Source organism: Ciconia boyciana, chromosome 19, assembly GCF_034638445.1.
Source record: "Ciconia boyciana chromosome 19, ASM3463844v1, whole genome shotgun sequence".
Taxonomy (NCBI): Eukaryota; Metazoa; Chordata; class Aves; order Ciconiiformes; family Ciconiidae; genus Ciconia; species Ciconia boyciana.
The window spans coordinates 6,998,879-7,020,967 of record NC_132952.1 but is presented as its reverse complement, the minus strand read 5'-3'; the positions used below and the strand labels follow the sequence as shown (position 1 = coordinate 7,020,967).

At 43.8% G+C, this 22,089-nt stretch overlaps 1 protein-coding gene across 4 annotated transcripts in view; it reads right to left on the bottom strand.

Moving 5' to 3' along the window:
• MIB2 (MIB E3 ubiquitin protein ligase 2) overlaps positions 1-22,089 on the bottom strand; it is a 52,901-nt gene that overhangs the window by 23,982 nt on the left and 6,830 nt on the right. For 3 of the 4 annotated variants that reach the window (XM_072884214.1, XM_072884211.1, XM_072884212.1), the window contains 3 exons: positions 10,728-11,078; positions 10,037-10,208; positions 522-628 (listed from right to left, as the gene is read on the bottom strand). In XM_072884214.1, the coding sequence (XP_072740315.1) occupies positions 522-628; positions 10,037-10,208; positions 10,728-10,974 (526 nt within the window). In that variant the 5' untranslated portion in view covers positions 10,975-11,078. Of the gene's footprint in view, positions 1-521; positions 629-10,036; positions 10,209-10,727; positions 11,079-15,904; positions 15,925-22,089 lie in introns of those variants that run through there. The other variant, XM_072884213.1, reaches the window with a different exon arrangement.

The following is a 22,089-nucleotide window of genomic DNA, read 5'->3' as shown; positions in this document are numbered from 1 at the left end:
CTCCAGCAACCACAGCAAACAGTTCTTCATTAATGCTCCACTCTTTATAGATCACTTCTCTTCACTGTTCTTAGAAGTGTCCAAATAAGGATATTCCAAAGAACTCCAAAGGAAAAAGGAGTACTGTATACAAAGTTAGACAAGCCTTATTCCCACTGTGAATACAAAGCTTTTTCAGGAAAAGATGGATCTTTATTTTCTTGTAACACGGTGTACATTTCTAGTTCTATACAAGATCTTCCAGGATGGTTCCCATGAGTTTTCACATCTATGAAATAGGAGCAGCAGAACGAACTTCCCACACCCTGAATGAATGCATACAGTTTGTCACAGATATGTTTTCAAACAAATACAAAGAAGACAAATAATATTTAATACTCTAAAGTACAGCAACCTGCATCATCTGAACAGCTCCCCTAGAAGCTACTGCCCAGCACATGCATTTTCAACTAGCAATTTGGCAAAAAGAAAAAAAAAAAAAAATGAATGGTGTTTTACAGGACATCTCAGAAGAAGCTTACCATCCTGGTTACCCCATTCCCAGTCGGGGCCACGGACTACTTTAGCCCCCTGGAAAGTCCCTTTTAATGTGATGCGAGTCAAATTCTGTCGAGGACTCACTAGGACTCTGGAAAAACAAAGTAAGAGAAAAAAAAATTAATTTATTGTTACTATTCACACTTTATAAAGCTCTGTTCCAACCGAGGTCTGTCATATGAGGACCAAGTGTACCACACTTCCATACAAAAAAGCATGGCTTGAGTTCTGAAGAGCATGTAGGAAGTGAGAGAAAACAATAAAATAGTTGAACAGGGTCTTTGATCCTAAAAGCTGCTCTCCCCAGGAAGGTCAGAATACTTCGGTACTGTTCCACTGATGGCAGAAAGACAACCAGTGAATAATACACTGAGCTAAAAGAAGATCCAGGTTTATCTTCAAACATTATCAAAAATTGAGGGATCTATGGTGAGCTTTAAAAAAGTTCTGTGTTTCTCTCAACTGTGGGATGCAGATAATTGGGAATAAAGGCTGCTATGTGAGCATAAGGAACAGGCACACTTCAGTGACAGCCTGCGGAGACAAACACATACCTACACACAAGCAGCAGGACTGCGGTGGGGTCTCTCTCTCATGTTGTTAGACACCAGAATGGCATCTTGCTGACTCAGGAAGTTGATAAACACAAAGATTCAAAATGCTTACGTTCACTCACTTGCACACAGCATGCTTAGCCACGAAGGAAAAAAAATCATCCTTCTTTCAGAACTTCAAGAGCCTTGAGGGGGCTGTGTAGGGCAAAAATAAAATCTAGTAGCTCCAAAGAAGAAAAAATTCCCCACATGCTCCGAGATGCACAAACCACAAATTATATTAGGGCAACACTGAGGGCCAAGTGTAATTACTGCGAATGCATGCAAATTAATACTTTTTACCATAACTATTTACCAGCATTCTACAGCATAAGGTACGATGTCTGCAAACCAAAGTCATCAAAATCTGGATTTAGCAACTTCACCCCATTGCCTTACACAGAGCAGGGGAAGTCCTGCTACAAATATCATCAAGCAATCCTAAACATCATAGCAGGAGGGCACGTTAGTTTTCATTGCCAGCTGTGCCACTTATAATCCACATGCTTCCCAAAGGAGAACACCCAAGTCAATTAAGATAAGTCTCACGCAATTAAAACATATCTTTAAAACAGAGCCTTGGGGGTGGGGGGGGGAAGAGAGGTGTAAGGAGAAAGTCAGTAATTTCTCCAGAAAGTCTGACATCACTTCAGAGGGAGAGTGAAGCTGACTTTCAGCTGCCCTTGTATCCCATCGTTAAGTTTAAGGCAATGCTTATGGATGTTACTAGGGTGTACACTGCATGAAAGCGTTAACGGCTCAGACAGTCTCCTAGCTCAAAGCACAAGGAGTTCAGCACATTTCATAACCTAAGCTGTGGACTGCACAGCCTAGTTCACTTGCTGAAAAGCAGAGCAGATTAGACCAGCAGTGTTGTGGCTTGACTGTTTCCAGGATAACACAGACCTTTCTATCTGCCCTGCAATCGGCATCACAGGCATACACACTGATCCATCTTAAAAAAAAAAAGAAAAAAAAAATACCTACGTGATAGTAAACAGGGGGTCTGATGTCCTGTTAAAGCAGCTTCCAATTCCCATAACGTTACAGCAGCTTCTCTGCTGGTTTTGTGCGTGCTGTTCCTAGTCTCTGTTCCCTAGCAGAAAGCTTTCTCATGAGATACCAAGCCACCAAAGTCCTTATGGACCTGTTTGTGTTGCTCGCCCAGGGTACAATCCACTTTCCTAGGTGACTGCCAAGGTGCCACAATCCATAGCCGTAATTGCACACCTCCTCCTGACATGCTCTTGGCAACTCCCAGACCAGACAGAGCAAAACCAAGTTCAGCAGCTGTTCCACAGGGGAAGGGGAGGGGAAGCCTACCAGGGGTAGGGCTGACCTCAGAATGCTGTATTTATTTTCCATCTAATACCTAGAGAGAGAAGGTGGAGACTCGGAAGGATAAAAAGCTTATGCTTGAACTCACTGTTTACTTATCCATCAAAAGCCTAAGTCTTTTACCTTTCTTAACTTGTTAACAGATCTCCCACCTGTGCTTTACAACCTAATGTGTTTAAAAAGAGGGAGAGATTATTTACACATGTTCTTATAATCGTTGAATGTCCATTATCCAGACTGTAGCTCAACAGGAGGAAGACGAAGACTGTTTTTTGAACGTTTGAGATTTTGTCTGTTTTAAACACCACCAAGGCTGGCAGTTGTTATGAAAGAGAAGATAATGAAAGAGGGCTAGGAAAAAGCTCAGCTAAAAAGAAACACTGATCAGCATTCATTTTATTGCACTGTGTCACGCACTATAGACTGGCTTCAAAAACCAGCATGGATTTGCATACTACATCTGAAACGGCTTAGCTACAACATGCTATTTTCACCGTATTTTGTTGAATGCTTTTCTAACAATTTATCAAAGATGTCTTAGTCAAGCCCTGAGACAAAGTGATAAAAATATACTTCTCTCCTCCAAACCCTGCTCTCACAAGGGAGGGGTTTCAATGCAAAGATTCTCAGTGACAGCAAAATAAAGCACCAAGCTGAGCTTAAGCAAGATGTTTAAACAGCAAAATAACCACCATTCATTATATTCCTAGCATAATTTCCCTTTTTGTATAATCACTTAACAGCGGTCATTTCCCGTCTCAACAGCTCTCATATTAACCTGTCACTTTCAGTGAAATTTGTGGCTAGAGACCAGGAAAACAAAGCTGACCAGTCCAAAAGCTGAGCTTCCTTAAAGAAGAAAGAAGTGTAAGAAATTCCATCTCCCATCCTACTTAAAAGCTGGAGGCAACCCACCATAACTGCCTTCTTTCTCTAGCCTCACAAAAATTTTGACCTTGTCTTGAACCATGCTGCTGACCAGCAACACTAAGGAATGATGCAAGAACCAGATGTCCTGAGCCAACACATCTTGGGTTTTAATCTAATTCAACATGTTTTGCTCCAAATACTGGATAACAACCAAAGTTACTAGCGTGTTGCAAAAATACCCTAGGGATAAATTTAATCACTGCAATATTGCCTTTAATAACAATTTTAATTATGACAGCCAAAGTCTGCAGCCATTTCTGCCCTACAAATTCCAATGATATTAAATTACTATAGAGTCCAGAAAACACTTGGGAGCATGTACTGTACAGAATGAAGCTGTGTCTCTCTTCAGCATGCTGGGAACCACCCCCCGTGGATATTCTGCCTGTGCTCAGATTCCACCGCGGTGCTTACATAGCCTTTCACATCACCGAGAGCTATGCTCCAGACAGCTAGAAAAATAGCATCATCCATGCTTTACAGATAGAGATTTGAGACCCAAAACAACTGACTTGGAGAAGTTTAAACAGAGACTGCTTTTAATTTGCAGTAGTGATCTGAGGCCCTGCAAGAAGTCAGAGCTGCTGCATACCAGGCACAGCTAACATATTTTGCAAGACAGAAACTTCTCCACTGCAGAAAATTCTTATCTGAAGAAACAAGCACAATGCACAGGACTGGAAAGCAGAAGGGATGGTCACCCTGCAAGGTAGCAGGCCATAAATATTGTGTTAATCTCCTCAGAAAGGCACAGCTGTAAACTAGAATCTCAGCTCACGGTGGGTACAAACCCACACTCCTTCTAGGATGTATAAAGATCTACACAGGCTACCTCAAGAAAAGCCAACACAAAGATCTTACAGAAACTACACGTAAAACCAGGCTCAATAATGCAAGAAATTCTAGCTTCTCTAATCCTCCCTAGCAAAGCTTTTACTGAAGCACTTCCAGCAAAGGATAAAGAAAGGAAATTCTGACAGATGGCAGGCAGATGCTGATTGCTCAAGCATGAACCAGACTAAGACAAGGACGCTAGTAAGTGAGGGATCAGGATCACAGAAACCTATTTCAGGAACTGTCTTTACCAGGAATTTCCATTGTCAATCCTATCCTTCCTTGCCAAGGCACAGTTCTTCACAAAACCAGCTGTACATTTATAACTTAGACCGCAAGGTCTGAGTTGGGCTAAATGCTTGCTGTCTTTTTTGCTAACCTCCAAAGCTAACTCGTCTTAGACTCAGTTTTGGAAAGCCACAGTGGGCAAGATTTCAGACCAAGGCTACTAAATGTGAACTAAAATGTGTGTGCGTACCTAAGACTCAACACTGTACTGCAGACAGAAGGTTTCTCAGCCATGATGTTGGAGATGTCTATACGCAGCCTTTAACGGCAGAATATCGTACTGAGAATGATGCAGAAGCACTGGTGAGCATACGAGGTGAAATGTCTTGTTCTCGTCCTTTAAACATGACTATTAGTTCAAAACACAGGCTAAGGATGTTTTAGTGAAGATTCCTCTTGCTTACAGTTTTGATCATGTAATTCCAGAAAAGATAAACAGAAAATGTCACTGAAATTTAATCCCTATTCCACAAATCAAACAGAGTATTCCAAACTAAATAAAGGAAGCCCTAGCATGGGGATATGCCCTAGTGTTCTGCAATGTACATTTTTTTTAAGGAGGTACAGTTAGGCAGTTTATCTGGTAAATCATGGGGTTTTTAAAAAGTAAAATTATACTCATTCATTAACAGAATAAATTCATACATAAATTCATATTAATAAATTCATTAATACTTAATGAGCATTTTAAAAAGTTAGGAAACAAACATCATCACACAAGAGTCAGATTTGCTTCAAAACGTTCCTCACCAAAATTTCTTAGTCTAGCAGCTTAAACTGACACTGCATAAATAACACATGTTGAAGAGGTCACTACAGTAAATAAACCTGCATCCCCTTTATTGCCTAGTAATCAAACGCCCAGCAGCTGTCACTCAGCTGCTATATTAGTTCAGGCCCTGCAGTATAAGCAGTCACAGATGGAAGGCTAGGTTATTAAAGCTGCCTTGCATGGGTCTGCATTGCACATGCATACCTAAACGATAGCATGCACTTGTTCTTGTAATGTATCCGAGTTGGAAATCCAACTGGTAACTAGACCAGACAGAGCTGGTTGAAGAATTATGGCTGAAAATAACTGCAAACTCTGTTTTGACTACAGTATAAAACACAACGTGAGAAAATATTTGTATTTCTTATGCTTGATTACACAAAACATTTCCCTGTGTAGGTTACTGGCTCCTCCAACTCCATTGTTCTCCAGAAAAAACCAGGACTTTTGAAAATTTGTTAAGGTTGTGATTTATTGGTGAGTGAAGTCTAGAAAATACTCTGGGGAAAAGGCACCACATCCTCTACTGAAATTCAGCTTAGCATCACCCCTGAGAAGGTGATGCATGCAAAATGCCATTGCTGCTTTTGCACTTGAATATAATACTACTAATATTTTGTGTAAGAGGAAGATTATCTCAGACTTGATTATTTGCAGAACTCACCAGAGTGTGCCTGACTATTCCAGCCCTAACATAAACCTGATGAGTTTTGCTTTGCTATCCTGCTTACAGACACTGATTTCTCTTCCAATTACTAAGCATATATTCAGCAAATGGATACAAGATTGCAAAAAAATAAGGTCTTCAGTGAAACTGAGCTGTCCATCCTTTTAAACTAAGTATAAGAGCCTCTCCCAAAACAGCCATAAAATTCAAACAAAACAAGACCAATAAAAAACACCAGCAATTGGCAGATGTCAGGAAGAGATTGCTTCAAATGGCAAAATATAAAAAAATCAGTACTTCCTGCCACCACAGGTTCAAACTCAGGTCATTTAAGACCTGAAATAGCCTTCAGGTAAAGGTGTTTTCAAAGCCTCTTTAGAAAACTGATTGGGAACCCTCTGCGGTGTCTGTCTGGGCATAAGGCCTCTTAAATCCTAGGATTAGTGAGCTGCTACAAACCGTTATGTGTTGGCCTCGCCTCGGTTTAGCTGCACAGGTGGCACACACTGGGTCTGGCAACAGCAGCGCGGGCAGTAGCACTTTGCCGCGCACGGACATCACAGTGCGATCTCTGAAATTGTCCTACTAGAGGCCTTCGCTTCCTCTGTCACAGGATCAGTGATGGCAGCAGTTGCAAGACTGGATGCATGGCGATGCTCTCACACAACCGACCAAGAACGGAGACCAGCGAGGGACTCCAAGTTCCCAGCTCTTGATCTTGGGTTAAAGAGACAGTTGATGCGACAGCTCCGTAATACAGCTGCATTCCACGGTTCTACATCTGATGTCACTGATGGTAAACTGAGGGCTACAATCAATGACATATAAGTAGCTCCTCCTTCTTTATGCAAAACCAAGATTATGGGATGCTGTCAAATTTGGTGGGCTCTCTCTCCATCCACTCCCCTCATAAGCTTTCTGACTAATTAACACTCCATGGGGCTCATCACGGCACTTTGCCTGGGTCTTAAAAGCAACACGCTACTGTGCTTGAGGCTCACTGTAAAGAACCAAAAGATTCCCATTCCCTGCCAGAGAAAGGAGGTGAGAGAATCTTGATCTCTAAAGGAGACTCATCCTGTGTTTCACAGCCATTCAAACAACAGCAGGTAGCAACAAAACCTCAAGAAAACCCAAATCCACACAGCAGTTACCACGTCTTTTTAAATAAACAGCTTTTTTTGGTCCTTGGGAAACTGCCAAAGGTTTTCTCTTCTATTTTATTAAGCAAGAAAATTGAGATGAGTGATCTAAGCGATAGTCCTAGTGAGTCATAAGTATGCAATTTCTGTTCTTCGAAAAGGATGCTGCATTGCCTAAGGCAATGTGTCTTTACAGCTCAGACCTCAGTTATTCCGAAGAAATCCTCTCTGGGGCATTGTTCAAAGGTGATCTCCCTCCCTGCCCCTCATTTCACTTACTTTTTTTTTTTTAAATCAGAACATTCCATTCTTAATGCAGAGCAATCCACGGAACACTAGACCAACAAATCATAGGATTACATTTGCATTAAAGCAAAGGTGTTCCTACTTCTTCCTGCTCCTGCACTGCAAGACATTTCTGAGTAAAATTGTTCAGTTTGCCAGCTCCCTGTATGAAAGCTCTTGCATAAAACACATATGCATTGCAGTTATAGTACAGTATTCTGCCACCCAACTCAGTCAAATGACTGAAACAAAAAGCATTTCTGACAGCCTGTTTTCTCTAAAAGCTTAGTGACGTCTAAGAATCACAATATGCACCTTTCATTCATCTTTAAAATTGCAGCTTCCCACAACTGGAAGCTTCTTCATTGCGGATTTCTAATTTCTCTCCATCCCTCAGCACGGCTACATTCAATACCTGCCACGTAGGAACAGCAGGAAAGATGTTATATTATCCAATTACAACTACTGCTGCTTCTTCCTTTACTCCTTATTGGGGCTCCCAGAAACCACTGCCACATCTGACAGGCTCATGCTGTGTCCCTGATGTCACACACACACTTTTTTTTTTTTTTTTTTTATATTAGCTGCCAGGTATTAGGAAGATCATTGCTCCTGCTAACACACAGTAATGTAAATCAGAATACTGCTACTTTAACAAAAGATTTGGTATCATAGACTCTGGCCTATGTCTAGACTTCTTTTTACCAACTCAAAAAAAGGTTAATTTATATCACATCTTCTCTAACCACTGAATGAACCACACTCGGAGAAAAAAGCAAAGGAGCTTAGGAAAAAACCACAAACCAAACAAACCAAAAAGTCACTAAGAGGCAAGCACCATCAGCCATCAAGTTCTACCTCCAAAGAGCCCTCCAGTGCTTCGGTGACATTCAGAGCGGCGCTGCAGTGTTTTGTGAAAGTCACATACCTCACACAGGACAGTACTAGGTCTGGCAAGTTCACTGGCAGTCTTCTGAGCTCTCTTTTCACACGGACAGCAAGCACTCTACTGCCTAATTCAAATGGCAGCCTGGACACAGGTCAGATACAAGCCTTGAAAGGAAAAATTGCTCTATTCACACCTTTCACCATTCAGATTCCTCAGAAAAGGAAACAAGTTCTGCGGAGGATAAGAGTCCTGGGGAGAAATTGCCTAACAATCTGCCTTTTGATAAACGATAGCATTCTGGGGGGTTCCTGATGAGGGTCAGGAAAGGCAACAGAGCTGGCCTGCTGCCCAAGAGAATGCAGCACTGTGCAGCGCCCTGGAGAACCCATGCAAAGGCCAGAAAACTGGGACAGCTCTGCAACAGTGCAGCCTCTTACAGTAATTGTTGCCTACTTCTTTTTCTTTAAATGTGAGGAAGATTATGTACCTTAACAGTAGAGTGTACCTAGTGCTCAAATAAAAGACACAAGCAGGCACCTCTGAGTAACTACTTGGAGCTAACTATAATATTCATAGAAAGAGAGAGAAAAAAAATATACATCTATTTTTATACATACATGAAAACACAAAGCTTATTTCACAATAGGATCTGGCTGGCTTGTCATATTAACACAAGCTCAAAAAGCATCCTAATCTGGTGGATAAAGACAAACCTCAAAGCTTGGAGGGGACATCTTTGGACAGCAACATCTATCCCTTTGCTAGCACTCAGAATTCTGGCTCAGCCGCACTGGCAAAACTATGGTAATCAACTCCAGAAAGAGCTTCCCATATGAGAGGAAAAACAGCTGCAAATCTGACACCACCGTCTTTACCAAAGTAATTACGCTTTTCATTTCACAGACAGATGCAAGGCACAGTGATATCTTCAAGGGGGGGGAGGGAAGAAAAAGAAAATCAATGACAGAGACAAGAGCTGGTTTCCTATTACTTTTCCAAAAGGCAAGAAGATTACAAGATTCATCTTCATGCCCACCTTAGGAAGTGCAAATGAAACTACTGTTGAGATTATTTTTCAGTTCTTCCTCAGGACAGGAGAACAGACCTCTGTGTTTTGGCACATCATGAATGAGCATAAAATTATGGGTACTGTTCCGCAGGCATCAGTGTAGCATTCACTACCAATAATGCTAACGTGCAGAGGCAGAGTACAGAGTAAACGAGAAGGTGGTGTTCTTCAGTAAATAGTATAGACCCTGAGAAGAAATCAACAAGTTGGGAGTGCAAGATTCCCGTCAGCCTCCCTGTGGCCACTCAGTTATCTGAGAACAGCACATAGCAAAGCATGTCTATGAAACAATTTAATTGGGGGGGGGGGGGAGGAAAAGAAAAAGCAGAGCAGACAAACATTTTGAATTTTCACCTTAATTTAATTTTTCTGCTGATTTCTGTTTGCTGTCTTTTTTCAAGCAGCTCCATAAAAGTGCCAGATCTAGCCTTAGAGTATTCTATAGAACAGTGGTCCCCAAACTTTTTTTGATCATGCAACCTTACCAGTAAAAAAATTTTGAGCACCCCCCAATATAAGTACGTTTATTTCTTTACAAATTATACAGACAGGTACTACTGAAGTTCTATTATTTTATTCCTGCACTTCAGTAGATCATCTTGCACACACTCCATTTTGGAGACCACTGCTATAGAACAGCGACCTATAAATCTCAACATATTTAACTCGACTTCCCCTATAGCACCACTTACGGTTGTGAGTGTGCTGTCTCATAGCGCTCGAAGGAGTGAGACAGATCATGCTTGTTGTTCATGTAACACTGTGTGCACAAGTCATAGTCAAAACACATTTTGCATTTCCACCGCATTCCCCGTATACCATGCTTCTTGCAACAGTCACAGATGATGTTAGGGTGACGGACACCTAGGAGAACAAAAGCAAAGGAATATAAGATCCACACAAAATCCAGAGGAAACCAGGCTGACCAGGCTCTTAGAACTGCATCAGCGTGTTTAAAGAGAAAAATCATGTACTGTGCATGTATTGAAGATGATGCAATAATATAATAAGAAGTGATATGTGTAATATGAAGTATCCATTTCCTGGCTTAAGGGACTCTCCCCCAGAATCTATTCATGTAGAACCCAGAATTCAATTAGAACCCAGAATTCTAATTCATGCCAGAATCTAGCAGAATGACAAAGTCAGCAAAACTGTTAGACCCACAGAGAAAAAAGAAAGAGGAAATAAAAGCTTTTGCATAGAGGCAAACAGGAATTTCATCGCCATGAATTGGCTGAGCATACACTGCTGCTCAGCATCAGTCCACAGGCAGTTGCAAAAGGCTTAACACTCCAGCTAGCATGAGGCAGGTGTTACACAGACTAAAGGAGACGGGTTTACAGCACTAGTGTTTGTCCTTCTTGTCCATGCTATACTTACCTATTTGTGCGTTATCATACAGAAGAAGGTCATAAGCCCCTTGGAATCCAGTCCGATAATTGGTTCTGTTGCCTTGATCCCACTGCACGACCACAGTCTTATCTGGAGTGGTTGGGCTGCCTGTCCGACCAATCTCAACCACAGTCCCAACGTTCCCTTCACCGTTGTCCTGGCTGCCCCACTTCCAGTCCACTCCACGAACTACGCGCATCCCAACCTGCATGCTGGCATAGGGGTCCACGTCCATCGATCTGCACAGCAACCCCTAAAATTCTTCCACGTAAGGGGTCTTGAAGACAGGCAGTATCACCAGCAACACATTCAGCATTGTCAGCAGCATGTTCAGCACACCTAGTAAGACAACATACAATTAAGTGATGCCACTCAACACATCACAGCAATACCTTTCACAGCAAGATGAGTGGATGCCATTTCAGCTGTACCCTTGGTACACAAACTCATACTGAATTAGCAGGGCCAGTAGGTTTTCTAGATTCCACTTCTCAAATGAAAAGAACTCAAACCCCAACTTGAAGTACTTATCACACTCTGCTGTAAACACTGTCATAAGATATTCTGCGCAAAGAGATATTACTGAGGAACATCCTGAATACCTTCTATTTAGCTTAAATCTTAATTAGTCCAGCTGGTGTTTTAAAAATGACAGCTGCCTTTAGCAAGCAAATTGGAAACCACTTTTCTTCGTAGTATCATAGGTAAATTTAACTCCAACCCCATTAAAAAACCCCAAAACCAAACAATTAAAAATAAAGGCAAGAAGGGTAATTTTTTTCCCCAGAATGACCTGGCTACAGAAGAGGCCTAACCTGCTGAGTAGATAAATCTGTACTTTATTTAAAACAGGGATCCTCACAGCTTTAGCACAGATGGGAAGGATACCCAAACTAGCCAGACTTCCAAGGCACAGAAACATCTGCGTAATATCCAAAAGACTTATTCCAGAGCACTCGGTATGAGGGAAGAGAACTGAGCAAGAAGTCTTTACAAACTCCAGTACCAGCCCTTGATTTCAGGTTCAGGAATATCTGCAACAGCTACCAGAGACACAAAGGCAACAGAAACAAAAAAGCACAGAAAACAGTGTTGAAAGAAGTGACCAAGAAAACCCCAGCAGCATGATTTTAGCAACAAAAAGTCAATACCAGTCTATTTTTGAGGAAGCCTCTTCATATGCATCTTACCACATAATACCACAGTGTGGAGTCTTACTTGCCCAGAAAGTTAGTTTTGGTTTTGATTTTGGGATACAGGAAGTTTTAAAGATGCATATGAAAGAAATGTTTGTCTGTTTTCCAAAAGTAATAGCAGTTTTTAAGAAAGTGCCAATATCAGAGAAATGTCAATCTTTGCTGCTATTTATCAATGCTAGACAGCAGGAACAGGGAGGGGTTATCGCTTACCTGCAATAAGCACTGCAGATTTTGTGCTGGGATCCGTAAAAGCTTGGGATAGCCTTTCCAGCTGTTGCCATGACAATTGGTAAATGAGGTGAACAGCACACGGATGCAGCACATCCACAACTTTGAATTAAATCAAATAGATTGTCAAAGCTTGGTTTACCTCTTTACCAGAACAACAAGACAGAGGAGTGTGGCGTTCAATATTTAGGGCTAAGCTGCTGCTTTGACTTCTGGAAAAACCTACCGTAGCATCCTTTTATCTTCGGGCATCCCTGAGTCTCCCTCTCAAGCTATCCATAACATTCAAAATTTTCTCTAAATTTAAAAAAAACCACAACAAACCAACAGAATGTCAAGGGCCAAATTGTGCAGATTCCAAAAGCACAGCAAATCTTACCAACTGCCATGACACAGAGCCAGTTCAAACCAGGCTGATAAACCAGCTGACAAGCTAATGGGATGTGCACTCAGACATGGCAATAGGAGCAGCTTTGTGCCACGTGACATGTTGTTAACACTACCAGTCGCCAATAAAGCAACTGAAACCACCGAGGTCTAAAAATAAACTTTTCCTCCAGCCAAACATCCCCTTTTAAATGTATGGAAGAGTAGTTTGATGCAAAATCAAGTTTATAGCATGCTGAAAGAGCCTGATTTGTGTTCAGCTTTAGCATCTCTCGCTTCAGACTTCTCCTGCTACGCATCACTGTGACATCCAAACACCTATCACATGAGAGCAACATCAAAACCAAATGTCCTTGTGAACTTTATGTCATCTTTCATTCTAATAATCACTAAAAGATGCCTTGGGCAACACTTTCATTTAGACTTCCTTTGTGGAGGTGGATATAACGTTGCCGAGTTTAAGGTGCACCGGTGTTTATTGTCCTTATGAAAACAGAAATTATCAAAAAGAAAGAATATCCTTTTTAGAAAGCATTGCAGAGCCTAATGAGATTAGTACGATCCCCTCTTCCTCCAGACCAGAAATGAATAAAATGGACACTTTATTGCTTTAACTAGGAGGCAGAACTGCTTTTTTAAAAGGCTGCTATCAACCAGTCAAGACAGTCAAACCCACTGCAGAGAAAACAAATGGGAACATCCAACAATACAAAGGTACAACAGAAGCACAGTTCAATTATTGCTACATGGCTTTTCCTTAGAAACAGCCACCCCTCTGGTTTCATCCAAGCGAACTGGTGGAAGGTGGGGGGAGGTAATAACAGTGGGAAAAGGAATTGCATGCTTAGAGAAGGAAACAACAAATACCATAGGGTTTTTTAGATGGGGATGGAGTGCCACTCCCCAACCTTAGGAGTTTTATGCTATTTCAGTGGACCTTTCCCTCTCCCCAGGAACAAATAAAACATCACAGGCTTCAGAACTCTCGGCATTTCAAGGAAGGCAATGCCAGTTCCAAAAACTATTCATCATAAAAGAATATTCCAGGCTGTGCCACAAACCCATAAAATTTAAGTCACTGTGGTACAAAGGAGGATGATCCCTTGCTACCTGAAAACAGCAGAGCAGGCTAGCACACTATATATCACGACATATGCTCAACGGAGCAGAGTACCAACCTCAGGTCAGAACTGCCTTGGGCCTAGAAATGTGTGATCTACATACAGGCAAACCCACACTTTCTCTGTGCACCTTCCCACTACTTTTCTGCCATGGACACTACAAGACATCCTTTCTTCAAACTGCCAGTGAAATACACAAGCTACACGAAGACACTTTGTAGAAAGAGTCCTGGAGAAATGCATCATTTCACCGCACTGTGAATTTCCTTACAGATGCAAAATGACATGCCAACATCGGGCATCTTGTCGCAGAACTGCCAACAGACAGCAATCGCTATCAGTATCATAGGTACAGAGTTGCAAGGACAAAAAAATCCATCTAATCAGTAGCCCATAATAAGCTGGATCCAGATGGGAACAGACTTTCACTGCGGCCACAGGCATCAAGCTTCCCTTGGTTCTGCAGGTCCCTCTGATGCACGAAGGAGCTGCACATGTACTCATCCTACAGCTCTAGGAAGTTATTGTAGTTCAACCGTACACTTGTGATGCTGAATACTAGTTAACGGAGTTATCTGTGCTGCAATGACCTTCATGCAATCCCTTGCTCGCTGCTCTGAAGGCTGTCTTCTTAATGTGAATACTCCATTTTCCACACAAGAAGGCACCAAATGCTTTCTGCACTCCCATCTAATCTGCAGGGGTGATGCATAACAAGAGTAAAGAACCATTCAAAATCTCGACGTGATGAATTACAATGCTCATGCAGTCTGAACATTGCCAGACATCGGCATTATTTACTTCCTAAGTGGGAATGTTTCACTCATTGAAGCAAATACTCCTCCCTCTATGCCGTCTGGGTCATAATTATTACAGGGAAGGATAGGTATAGCTGCCAGAAATGATTCACAGAGAAAACACCAGTTTCCCATGGGAGTTTAAAGTAACTATGAACAAATAATCCAGCGTACTTCTGAATCCTGACCTAACATTCTGACCTCATCTATTGTCACACAGGAAAGGACAGCCTAGGTGTAATCTGTGAGTCCATTCTTAAGGAATCCCGGTGATACTTAACTGGAACCAAGGGAAAATATTTTAGCGCCTTCCGTCCACAACATTTTAGTTGCAATAATTGTTGCAACTTTCTGCCAATATTCAAACTGCGCTGTTGGTAGAAGGTGCTCTAGAGGCAACCTCAGATCCATCTCCGAAGAGGCAAAGGTTGCTGCGGTACTGGGTACACAGTAAACAGGACCCAACAGCGGTGTAAGCAGACTGACAAAATCAGTGTGTGGTTATCAAGGTATTTGAACAGTACGGTAAACAGGGGAAGACGCAGGTGATTGTTTAATTTTTTTTTTTTAAGCAGCTTTTTTTTCCTTTACGCATATTTTGCGGTTTGAATGGTCTTCTTGGGTGAACTACTCCACCTTAGAGAGCTTTGCCTACCCTCAGGATGCTCCTTAAGTGCTCTGGCTATGGCAAATGCCAATCATACACTTTTTCAAAAGAGCAGCACGAGGTCGCAAAGCTCAGACCTTGATATTCCTCTAGTTTCTGAACATCCTTTGTGAACTCACGTGGCGATGGCTGCAGCAGAACTTTGATTATGGGGTCTTTTCCACAGCAGCTCACTTGAGCCTGAAATGCCCAGCCTTCCCAGCTGCTAAATCACAAGTCCCAAAAGGAGTCATTATCACGCCAAGCATTTTTGGAAAACACCATCATCCCCCATCTCTTCCTATTTTCATTCTCTTTGACTTGTCTTTCTCCTCAGGTACAGTGTTATTTTGGATATCGTACCTCTAGTAACTGGAGATCTGCAGCATCCAACACCCACTTACCAAAGAGCTCACGCCGTCTACTTACTTCCATCCTCTCACTCTTAGGTGGTTTTCCAAGGAATACAAAGCACGCGTGGGCTACAAACCCCTAAAACTGGTATCACACCTCGACCCTCTGGACCCAGCCCAGGTGCGTTGGGCCAGGGGTAGCCCTGCTCCCACCAGAGCCACCGATCAGGTGGGAAGCCCGAGCCGGAGCAACGGGCCTCCTGCCATCCACCCTGGGCAGCTCCCGGCCGGGCCGGCGGGCCGGCAGCCAGAGCCCGAGCCCCGTCCCAGCTCCGCCGGCCTCAGCCCGCGACGCGCGGCCGCCGCTCCAGCCGGGAGCGTCCCCCCGGCGCGGCCCGCCCGGCCCGGCCCCCCGCGCTCCCGCCCCGCGTTACCTGCGGCTTCCTCGGGCAGGGGCCGCCGGCTGCCGAGGCCGGCTGCGAGGCGGAGGCGAGGCGTCGGCTTCGCCTTCCCGGCAGGCGCTCTCGGCCCGTCCCCCGCCCTGCGGTGCGGTCACGGCCGCCACAGCGCAGCCGAGCCGGGACATGCGGGGCGGCTCCCGGGCGGAGCTAGCCGCTGCCCGGCCCCGCTTCGGGCGGGCAACCCCGCCGCCCCAGAGAGCCCCGTCCCGTCCGACGGGACGCTCAGGGCACTCCGACGGCTGACACCTCCCCGGGGGAGCTGCAGCGACCCAGCCCCACGGCTGCAGGACTGCGAGGGCAGAGGCTGCTGGCGGAAGCAGGAGGAAGATCCACCCCAGACGTGGGCAAGCCTCCCTCTTCCCCGCTCGACCCCAAAGCGGCAGCTCAGGCCGGCCCGGCCCTCAGGCACTGGCCTGGCCTGTTGCCCCCCCGCCCCGAGGCGCCGGCCCGGGCCTGTTGCCCCCCCGCCCCGAGGCGCCGGCCCGGGCCTGTTGCCCCCACCCTCAGGCACTGGCCCGGCCTGTTGCCCCCACCCTGAGGCGCCGGCCCGGGCCTGTTGCCCCCGCCCTGAGGCGAGATAAAAGCCGTGTTTCCTTCCGAGAGCCCAGGCAGTCACCCAGGGCCAGAACCTGCCCCCTTGCAGTCATCTGCATCAGGCAGATAGCAAACGAGGAGCCGCCTTGTCCCCTCCAGGCAGCACTCGAGAGACTCCAAGCTCTACTCTCCAGCCAGCTGCAGACAGACGTGTCAGATTCCCTAGAGAACAGCCACAGCGAGCATCACTCTTCCTATGCTTTAAAAGCCATGAATCCTGACCAGACATCCACGGCTGCAGCACCAGACCATGTGCGATTCCCTCACAGCAATGTTTTGCATCCTCCTTAAGGCTCTCATTCATGTGCGTGCTCTGAAATGCAAGCGCTGGGCCTCTGACACGAACGTGACTATGCGACGGGGTACACTGGAACACACTGCCAACCGAGGGCAAAATCTTCACCTTGGTGAATCCTGGGTGGTCTGGGCAGTCCTCACAGGAGTCAAGATTTCCTCCAAAAATTCCCATTCAGGGACAGAAAGTACAAAATGTTCCTAAGAGGAGAAAACACTCTGTCCTCTGCCTAACAGAAACGGGGCAGATCAACACTTCTTGAAACTCACTATTTGTTTATTCAACACATATTGTGTTCACGCTGCCCCATGGCATTACTATGGAGCTATAAACCCCTTCTTCCACATGACCTTTTGCACATGGTATACAATGCAATGAGTAAGAGACTTAAGCTTTGGCATCCTCAGCACAACTCAGAGGCGGGTAAAGAAGCTTATTTTAATTAGAAGAGGATCTAAAGAGTTTTACAGCCTGTCTTCTGAGACACCCCCCCCCCCCCCATACAAACAGTAAATAAGCAGCCCAGGAAGAACTACACACAGGCTTGAGTTTATTAAATTAACTTGCAGCAGACTGGGAGTTAGCTTACATCTCAGCTACCTCTAGCCTTTCATTCTCTGTGAAACAGAAAGCAGAAGCAGCAACAGCAGCACAGTAAATTAACGTTGACGACATTCTTCCATTGAAAAGCAACAGAAAGCATTGAAAGGATTAGGAAAACAGAGTGTAACTAACAGAGCCATAACGATCAATAGTTGCAAGGGGCAGTAACCAGATGAAATGAATGCAAACATTTACAGGGATCGCTGAAATGGACAATGATCCTTTTGGATCAGTGCTGGTTAGATCAGTGCTCATAAGGACTTAACAAGCAGAACAAAGGTATGCCAGGGACATTCCAGCTGTGAATTTTATTAGCAAATGAGTGAAATTGTGCTTCGGTATTTGATCCTCAACTCACCTCTCTCAGGGAAGAGGTGAACATACCAAGCAGAGCCAGGGCACTGTGCATAAAAACACTATTCACTTGACATCAGCAAAATAACTGCAAGCCAACGAGCTCTGTCAAGATAAATGTCACTTGCTTCATCCTTCCTTGGTCCCAATGCAGACTGGGCAAACCTCAAAAATGTTTACAGACACCTAGCACAGACAGCCTGGAACAGAGCATGTCACCAACACTGCCTGCAACAACAGAAATCCAAACAATTTCACTGCAGCACAAGCAAGCAATCAGAATGATGTCGTTCATTCTTCAGGAGACAGTTCAACAATAAGACACCAAAGGACAACGGTGGTGGTCCTGCCAGCCTCGTTCATTGCAGGGGGATTCTACGCAAGAGCAAAGGTCTGCAGTTCAAACCAGGGGTCAAAAGGATCTGTTCCCAACTCAAACAGGCAGCAGAGAGACACCTGACTCAGTCAGGAGCAGTTTCTTCAACCATTCTGTGTTATTAAGCTGCCAGAGTGGTTCCTAGTCACTCCAAGTATTTTATTTTAAGCCCTCACCACACACAAACACACCACATTTTAACTGCTTGCTTCCAAGGGAACTTCAGGGATACAGAGCCATTAAAAAAAGTCATATCAAGCAATTAAACATTTAGATTGATCAACTACCGCTACTGTAAAGTTTCAAGATTTACTTTTGTATAAACTCGCACTAGGAACATCAACAGATCCAAACAAGTTAGGTGTAATGGCTAAATTAAGTCAGCTCATACTGGCTTAAGAACTGCTGTGGCTATGCAGCTGGGTTTTAGCAGTACTACTTTCTACACTACTCCTCTGGGCATTCACCCTACAGAAATAAGGCTTGACAGGCTTTTCCCCCTTTCCTGACACAAGCAGTGCTTCTGTGAAACCAGCACAAGTTGAATAGCTAAATGCCTGGCCGATGCTTATCTACACAATTAAGTATTGTTCTCTACCCCAGCTTTCCTACCTGCAAAACAGAAATAAATACTTCTGTATTCTTTAATAATAGACAACAACTAGGATCAAATACCTCTGACCAAGGCTCAAAGCTAAGTTAATTACCAAAGCCAGTATTCATGCCAATAAGCTCAAATTCAGACTTACCCTTCCCTTTTCTTTCTCCTCAGCAAACAGTAAGACCCCAGGACAGCACAGCAGCAGACATGCATGCACTCTCACTAACAGGATGCAGTGTAATTTCTCTCAAGGATACACACAATTCCCACAAATATATTCACTACTAAGTGAAAGCAGACCAGAAAAGCAGCAAAACACACGGTAACTAATCCTTTTGGACTTACCACCATAGAAAGACGACCTTGTAGCTCCTGTCCCCTCCTGGCTCCCAGGTGAGGCTAGGAGCCATCAGCCCTTACTGCTGCCAGCGGCTGCGGTGCCCCAGGTGTGCTGCCTTGTGCAATTCCAAACCCAGAGGAGACCCTCCCTGGCTCGCACTCAACCTCCACTTTCTAGCAGGGGCCCTGTCTGGAGCCTTTTGCCTACCCCATGGCATTTTATCTCAACTCCAATTCACACCAGTGCAATACCAGCTCTACCACTTGCAAATCTCTCTCCTCATCTGCTGACCTTTGGCTTGCTATGCAGCCTGTTTGTATGGGGCCCAAAAGTCCTCCTGTGGAAGCACATATTCTAATTCTCTCCCATTTCTTCAGAAACAAGTTTATTGTCTACTCCTCAACTCAGGCAGTCTTTTACTTTCAGCTAGCTTCCCCACTACTTAAACAAAACCCTTGCGTTCTTAGCAGGCCTCTTCTAACAAGCTCCCTGGTAATAGTGCCTTCTATTACCCGTACATAAAACCTACCAAACGAGAAAAATAACTCTAGTATAAGGGCTAATACTAAATTTTAACACATCATAACAATTTTTTGCTTTCAGAATAGTTTGAATAAATTATTAATTCACAAACACTGGGCTTTAATACTACCTCATAACAGAGCCGTAGTACAAGTCCCACTTCTTGATGTGGAAAAACACACAGTCAGGCCCATTTAGTTGTTTATTGTTTTGCAGATCTCATTCCACAGCCCTCGCTCATACAAAGAGCGGCACTGTCAGATCAGGTCTTGTTTAGCCACTGAGACTAAAAGTCTCTAAGGCCCCACTCTCCATTTTGGAGAGGGCAGTTTCCAAGGCTTGATCTTTTGTGGCTAACACACAGATGGCTAGAGAGCCCAGTCACATTGCAAATCCGCAGTGCCTAATTACAGCACAGAGGGTACAAACTCTTAGTTCCCAGCACTAGCAGATCTTCTAAGGTAGAAGAGTGACACCATCTCAGCCACTACGTGACAAACTTAACCCCTAGAAACTAGACTAAACCCATGAAATTCCTCCCCTCAGCCCACCAAAAGGATTTGCAGAATTGGCTGAAGTGAATAGTTTAATATTCCACTGCAAAGCCACAAGGTCTCGATGCTTTGCTTCACTTTTTGTTGTGCGGTCAGGATTTTTATTTAGTCTAAATTTTGCAAAATGGCATCACTGACACAGAGGAGGAGAGAAGAGCAGATGATGTTTCTGTGGCTTAACTATCAATAGCAGATAAATGAAGCCATTCTACTGACAAATTACTCTCAGCAGAAAAAAAATTAGAAATGGGGCAGCTGCCGCTGTTAAAACCAATCAATCAAGAAAAAGCCTGCATGAGGTTGAACCATTTCCATGCCCCATACCTCACCTGCTCTCAAAGTATATTTAACTGTATTACATAAACAGAATAAAGCAGGTGATTAATATGCCTTTGCTCAGGGATTAATATCTTGTCATTTCAGCTTCACTGTATAAGAACAGGCACACATCCTGAAATACTGGGACACAGGGTGAGGAAATGCTAAAAATAACTAGCCAGGCGCTATGCTTAGAGACGGTCCCATTGAGTGCATTTTATCTCTACAATCAACACTTGTCCTTTACAAATGCCAGCCCATTGATCTGTTTTGCCTAAACTGAATGTTACATTCAATTTACACTGATTGTATTCACCATAACAACTCAGTGCTAGAGAGAGGGGAACGTTGCCTTCCCTTTCAAGTTGTAGGAGCGATACTTTCAGTGGTTATCATGCTGGCTTACTATCTATTCTTTCACCTTATTAAAGGATGCAGGCCTAAAAGAAGCACCAGCAAATTTATTAATCTTCAATAACAGTAGTTTTCTGCAAACCCTTCTGAGAAGCTTGACCCCAGCATTCTGGTTTCCTAAAAAATGGCAAACAATCTCAGAATAGAACCTGAAGATGAAATAAGTTATAGAGAAGTTACACATCTTACATTTTCGGGTTCATTATGTGCAAGTATGGCAGTACCTAACAGCTTCCGTGGCCACAAAAGCCAACTGAGCCAGCTGCTGCATGGAACACGGCCAAAGGTGGGCTCTGCTTAGCTAAGGAAGAGCCCAAGAGATAACTGGACAAAAGCCAAGATCCTCATTCAGAATCGTGACAGAGGAACACTCAGTGATTCTTCTGAGACTGTCCACGACAGAGCCAAACACACCAAATGACAATAATCCCAGTGGAGTGACTCAGTCTCAAGGCCATGCTGTCTTCATACTGTAAAAGACATCACCAGAAGAAGAAAATGCATCATAGCAAACAAGAAAATGAAATGCACTTGTCCCTTAGGGGGAAAGGCAATACCTCTGTGTTTAACAGTTTGCATATACTGGACTATCATCTGGACTGCAAGGAGGATGCACTAGGAAAAAACTGGCTCCACAGCCCAAGAAGGTCAGCATCCCATATGCTTCCAAAGGGTGAGATGGTATTTAAAAAACCCTGTAGGGTTATCTTCTATTTTCCTTGTTACAAAATTTAAATTTCTTGGTTTGAAGTACAAACACTGGGGCTGAGAGTCTTTTGTTGTTATACCTGAACGCTGTGAAGTCCTCTGTACTTTTGAGGCTAAACAGACAAAAAGTACTGCCTACTTTCAGATCCAGGACCGCCACAACTGAAGTCTCAGATAAAAGACACCTCTCCTTAATTTTGGTCATAGATGGGATTCAAAAAACCACAGCTTCAATATGGCTGAAGTCTCAAGAAATATACTAATCAGAGAACTTCCAGGTGGGTGTGAAGGCATGCACGAAAAGCTTGTAGTCTTCTAGAGGTGTCAAATCAGAACGGAGTTGGCCTTGAACCTTCAATTCTCACTTTATCCAAACCTCAACCCACTTGCGATGACAACAGACACAGAAAAATGAAGCTGCTTCAAAAACCAAGCACTCATCTGCATAGCCTCAATCCAAACTGGTTTTGTCACCAAGT